We start from the raw sequence: 6002 nt of genomic DNA, 5'->3' as shown, positions 1-6002 counted from the left end.
TCTGTCAATTGTATTGGACGTTTTCACTATTTATGTTCTGCTTTTGACCTGTCTTGAAAAAGTATTACTTTAATTTAATTCAATCACGGCTACATTTGTAATGATGATTCAAATACTTAGGCTATTTCGTATAAATATCTGAACCTTGATGATGGGACTATGGTTGAATGATTGGTAAAAATATACAATGAGTTCCAGAATTTAGAAATCTTGCCCCATAGTGGTACAGCATCACTGGATATTATACTTGGCTTGGTACGGAGCTTTCAGCAGCTTGTTTCCATGGAAACCCCTCCCTTACTTGCACAATAGGACCGCTTGGTGCCCATGATTATTTTCCCTCTGTAAGCGATGATAGGTTGTTGTCAACGTTTTATAGTAGGCCCATGTTGAATTTGTCAATCTTACAAAATATCAGTCTTATGTTTGACTTGGGAAAGCCGAAATCGTAGCGGATTACGAGGAGTCTTGTCGCATCTGCCAGACCAGGCATCACGGGAATATTCTGTATATTCTACCTGTCTCTCACACGAGCTAAACACCAAGGGCTTTAAAGAGAGGAATATAACTATTTATAATTTCCGTAAAATAAATGTTAGTTATTTGACAAACATAGGGCCAGTGTGTGGCTCAGTATTGTATTTGACTAAATAGCCTACATTTTATCTACGATACATTTGCACACCAGTCTAGCCTATCATATGTTGTCACGAAGGCCTCATACTAGGCTATGTGATCACACTTGTTTTTAATGCCGGCTTTGAGCTTTTGGTGACAGCTACAGTAGACTACAGCAGGCACCCAATATAGATTATATTCATGTCTGTAATGTAGCTATTTCAGATTGAGGTCAAATCTGCCCTGGCTGGCTGCGCACGCAGAATTCAGCGCGAGTGGGTCGTGAGGTTTGTCCGTATTCCCTCTGTTCTTCATCTCATCGACAACCGGCTGGCGGGGAGAGATCGACTGATTATTCTGCCCGACCGGGACTACACCAAGGAACAACACTGGGACAATTTTGAGAATGAATGGTTTTATGCCTGCTTCGGGGCTCAGAAATGACAATCCACTCCGGCGCAGGGTATGCTGCGAAATTGAGGAAAAGCCCAAGACACAGGCATCCCAGCCTCGTCAATAACAGCTCGTGGGTACCGAAGCATTCCAATTTCATTTGCTAACGTGCGTTGTGGATGCCAGTGATTTTTGTCGTTTATTTGTACATGGCCACCTTTCTCGTTCTGTATTTAAATGCGTCTGCTTGGCTGAGACAGGACTCGCTTCTCACCATGCTATTTATGGGGTTAGTATTTTTTTCTCAACGGAACAGCCAACACCTCAGAGGCATATGAAGGAGGGATATGACACGGATTCCACACATCCCGAAGGAGCCTGCTCAGAGAAGAATATGAAAAAGCAAGACATTGGAGAGACCATCCATTTTGTGTCAGGAGAATATTTTGATGAAGGAGACACTGGGATAATTATAGAAACGGGAGCCTCTGGATATACATATGTCGACATGGGGAGCACCCAGCTCTGAAAATACATGTTGGGCTTATTAATTGTATGATTATAATGACTATAGGCTAATGGTTGGATCATATCCAATACAAAATCATAAAATGTGATGGCATCTTGTCGGGAAAAATGCAATAGGAAAAGATGACCCAGAAATCGGGATCGCCCTGTCATCCATCTGTGCCTTTAGCATCATGTTATGAGGTGGAGTGGCTGCGAGAGAATATCAATTGAATTGTACATGGATATCGCTGATTTATAGCCCTATGCCGTTTTTTTATTCATATTTCAGAATGTAACTGACTTTTACATATTTCTTTCAAGGCAAACATTGAATTATTGTGTCTATCGGGATCGTATCTATTCCACTTGGTCTCCAAGTGTCAAATGAAATTAATATCTAAATGAGAATTTAAAGGGAGCAAACTCGATATAATCGAGATTTATTTTTCGAACCAAGCAAACATCCCGTTGCACACAGATAGGGGGGCAGGTACCAGAAAAGTCGCTGGTTCGAATCCCCGAGGCGACTAGGTGAAACATCTGTCGATGTGCCCTTGAGCAAGGCACGTAACCTTAATTCGTCCTGTAAGTGGCTCTAAATAATAGCGTCAGATACATTACTAAAATGTAAATATAGATACAGCATATAACTGTCATATGAATATATGGCCTATCCATGCATGAAGTGATGATGGCCGTTTGTTTTTTATTCTAATATTGTCCCACTGTGATCTATTTTTCTATTTTCTCAATGTTATTTGTCCAAGCTCCGCCACAAATTTCTGGATAAAAAATCGGACCGCGGGTTTATCACCCTGAATAGAAACCATATGTGGCCCACTTGATTTGAAACAAGTGTCTTTTCCATTACTGAGGATATTTTTCTTACTCGGCCATTAGCCTCTTTCAAGTGCGAGAAGCTTTTTTAATGCTTAAAGTCTGATTTTTAGTGAGTGCCATCAACAGAGGTGGAATTGATGACACACCTGGACACCGCTGTTGTACTCGGAGGATATTGCACTGTACAAGCCACGAGCATTAGGCTACTACAGTCACGGGGAATTCGACACGTTTCAAGTGCGCTGTCAGTGGGTTTTTGGCTGTTTCGCTCGAAATGTGGAGAGTTTTATTGTAGGAGTGCCTCACGACGCGTCGAGATTTGCCAGGAAAAAGAAAAGGAAGGGGATATGAATCCAAGAAGAAGATGATGATGATGATGCTGGATACACAGGTAACAAAATACTTATAGTTTGCTTTAAATTATTTTTGGCAAAGGTGAAGTAATCCGGTTTTTTTTATCTGTTGCTCTAGTTGAAGTTCTAGGCTACCCGGACAGACATTTAAAGAGACAAAGCCTGATCGCTATATATAAGCCCTATTTATTTACTTTCTCACGGTAAATGCAAAAACAGCATTCAGAATAAAAACTAAGATAAACAACCTGCTAGGACGCAGTTGCTAGAATGGTTTGGAATGAATTACCATAATAATGCACTATTCAAATAACTTCCCCAGGCAGGGGATCATCATTGTATGGTCTTTACAAAAGAGATTAGGGCCTGGCACACGGCCATGTCTTTTGTACATCTGTCATGGCATGCAGAACGAGGGCAGTGCGGGGGACATGGGATGGTGTAGTGCACAGCACTGCCCACCCGCCTTCTTCAACATGATGGGTCAGAAAAGCTTGTTATAAAATAGCCTAGAGTACTGTGTGTGTGTGTGTGTGAGAGAGAGAGAGAGAGAGAGAGAGAGAATGTGTGTGTGTTAGAGAGAGTGTTTGTGTGTTCCCCATACTGAATCCTGAAAAACATTTAATCCTGAGATGCTCTAAAATGTTGATGTGGCGTTTTTCTGTGCTTTAGCAGAATTCATCCTGTAAATGGCAGTCACAGCATGTTAACAAAGCCAATGAGGGAGGTTGTGAGGGTATTAAGGAAGTTATCCTCCACCACTTTTTCTCTACACTAAAAAATACAAATAAAATAAAATGTTTTGTCACATACACCGGATATATCCAGTTTTACAGCCATAGTAGTATGGCGCCCCTGGAACAAATTAGGGTTAAGTGCCTTTCTCAAGGACACATCGACAGACTTTTCACCTTGTCGGCTCGGGTATTTGAACAAGCAACCTTTCGGTTACTGGCCCAATCTGCCACCAAAGAGTCACTAGAAAGGACCACCAAGCCAAGACCCTCTGCTATTGAAATGACTCCCTGGTATTTAACCTTAATTTAACTAGGCAAGTCAGTTAAGAACAAAGTCTTATTTACAATGACGGCCTACCCCGGCCAAACCCGGCCAATACTGGGCCAATTGTGTCCCGCCCTATGGGACTCCCAATCACGTCCGGTTGTGATACAGCCTGGAATCGAACCAGGGTCTGTAGTGACACCTCTAGCACTGAGATGCAGTGCCTTAGACCGGTGCACCACTCGGGAGCCCCTAATATGATGGAATGCCACAAAACATTTACAAGAAGGAATCAATCCAAAGGCAACACGTGTAGGAGAGGAAGTCGCGTAAGCGCATTGGACCCAACCTCATCATCCTCTCACTCTCCATCCATGTCATATGACCTGTTGGCCACAAAGTAATACTGTTACATTTCTCCTCCTAAGGCATTCGAAATCCATTGATATTCCGGCCCTGGAGGCCCCGTTTGTTGCACGTGTTTGGGGAAGGTCCGAAGGGGTGAGCACTGGGGGGCCGTGGGGGGCCGTCGTTGGTTTGTTTGTTGGTCCGACTCTGGGGGTCGCAGAAGGAGTGGGTGGTTGTGCTGTTCCCTTGGGCCTTGCCTCTACTGCAGAGTTCTCCAACTCCAGGCCTGGAGCGGCACTACCACACGAGTTCCACGAGTTTGGTGATATTAAACTGTGTACAACATATACCTACAATGTAGTTGCACTACCAACCTATGTAATTACTGTATTATCAAGTAAATACAAGGTTTTGGTCCATAATATGGTCCATAAGTAGAACACATCTTTTCATAAAATATTTTGTTACTGTGATTTTTGTCAGCGTATCTGTTTTTGGTTTGTTACTGCTTACTGTTTGAACTCTTCCGGGTGTTTGTCTCTCTCTCTGTTTCACCTAGTTACAGTGTATCCCTTTATGACTTATTTATTCATCTTAATGCATTATACATTGGTCCGATTACCTTGGAGCTCCTCAAATGCATTTTACCCAGATCTTCCTTTCACTATTACCTGGAGGACTTGTATTTCATGGCCACAAGACATTAGCGGGTGCAGCACTGCAACATTGGATAACCAGCCTGGTCTCATAGACTAGATGTAAATCCTGTATGTTACGTTTGGTATGGTTACTAAGACAGGTGGTTAATTAAGTAGGGTGGTTGGATGGGTGGGCGTATAACGCAAACTTCTAGCGATCATGAGGTTGCAAGTTTGAATTTCATCACGGACAATTTTAGCATTTTAGAAACTTTTCAACTACTTAGTGCTTTTTAGCTACTTTGAAACTACCTAACAAGTTAGCTAACCCTTCCCCTAACCCTTTAATCTAACTCCTAAACTTAACACTAAGCTTAACCCTGACTCCTATCCCTTAGCCTAGCTAACGTTAGAATTCATACCATATCGTACGTTTTGCATCAGAATAATACGTAATGCTCTGAGACCAGGCTGGATATTCCCACATCTTGAGGCCTCAGTATGGTAAAGTACACGTCTCCATAGCTATACCCTTACCTTTAACTTGTGGTGCTAATGTTAGGCTAACTTAGTGTGGGAACTGGGAAGCAGTTTCAGTTTAGGTCTCATTCTCTGGCAGTCTGAATGGGAACGAATGGGCTGAAGAGAGTTGTAGGTGTGAGATTGTGAAGTCTCGCTGGACTTGAGCCAGAGCCAGGTCAATAAATAACAGATAAGAGGGTAGAGTGACAGATGCTGCGTTGGAATGTATCCGGAAGGGATCGATAGATAGACACTTTGTACATTTTCAGAAACTTCATGTCCTCGATTAGCTACACTTCCAATCTCTGTTTCTCTCTGTTCCTTTAGTCTTTAAAGCTACACTCTGCAAGCCTCCTATGACAACAAAAACATGAATGCAGTAGTAGGTCTTCGTTTTTAAACATGACTCAATAAGACAGCTGTACTAATCTGATTATGAAGCTATTTAGAAGTCATATTTTTCCAAATCAAGGGGTGTAGGCTATTTCATTAGTTAAAATTAGTGGAAATCTTACAGACCGTGGCTCTTCCTGCTTTCCTTCTCTTTCATACGATTTGTCTGATTGGAGATCAGTCTTATTGTGCGGCCAAGCACACCCATTCACCCCAGCCAGATCAGTCTCTCTCTGTGCAACCAAAGTATTGCTGTGTGTGTGCGTGCATGCGTGGATGCATGCGTGTGTGTTACAGGAAGCACTGTAGGACCCCCCACTTATGTGTTTGTAATTTGACACAGGAACTGGAGATTGACACTGCTGTCTGTGACCCTTAGTAAACT

At 42.5% G+C, this 6002-nt stretch overlaps 1 protein-coding gene across 1 annotated transcript in view; it reads left to right on the top strand.

Annotated features, from left to right (window-relative positions):
- The first annotated feature begins 366 nt into the window (after window positions 1-366).
- The window catches only part of LOC112080611 (ral guanine nucleotide dissociation stimulator), an 83739-nt gene continuing 78103 nt past the window's right edge, over window positions 367-6002 (top strand). The window contains exon 1 of the mRNA XM_024146439.2: window positions 367-2752. Coding sequence (XP_024002207.1) covers window positions 2726-2752 — 27 coding nt within the window. The 5' untranslated portion in view covers window positions 367-2725. The remainder of the gene's footprint in view (window positions 2753-6002) is intronic.

This window comes from Salvelinus sp. IW2-2015, unplaced genomic scaffold, assembly GCF_002910315.2.
Source record: "Salvelinus sp. IW2-2015 unplaced genomic scaffold, ASM291031v2 Un_scaffold16393, whole genome shotgun sequence".
Taxonomy (NCBI): Eukaryota; Metazoa; Chordata; class Actinopteri; order Salmoniformes; family Salmonidae; genus Salvelinus; species Salvelinus sp. IW2-2015.
This window is presented reverse-complemented; position numbering and strand designations above follow the sequence as displayed.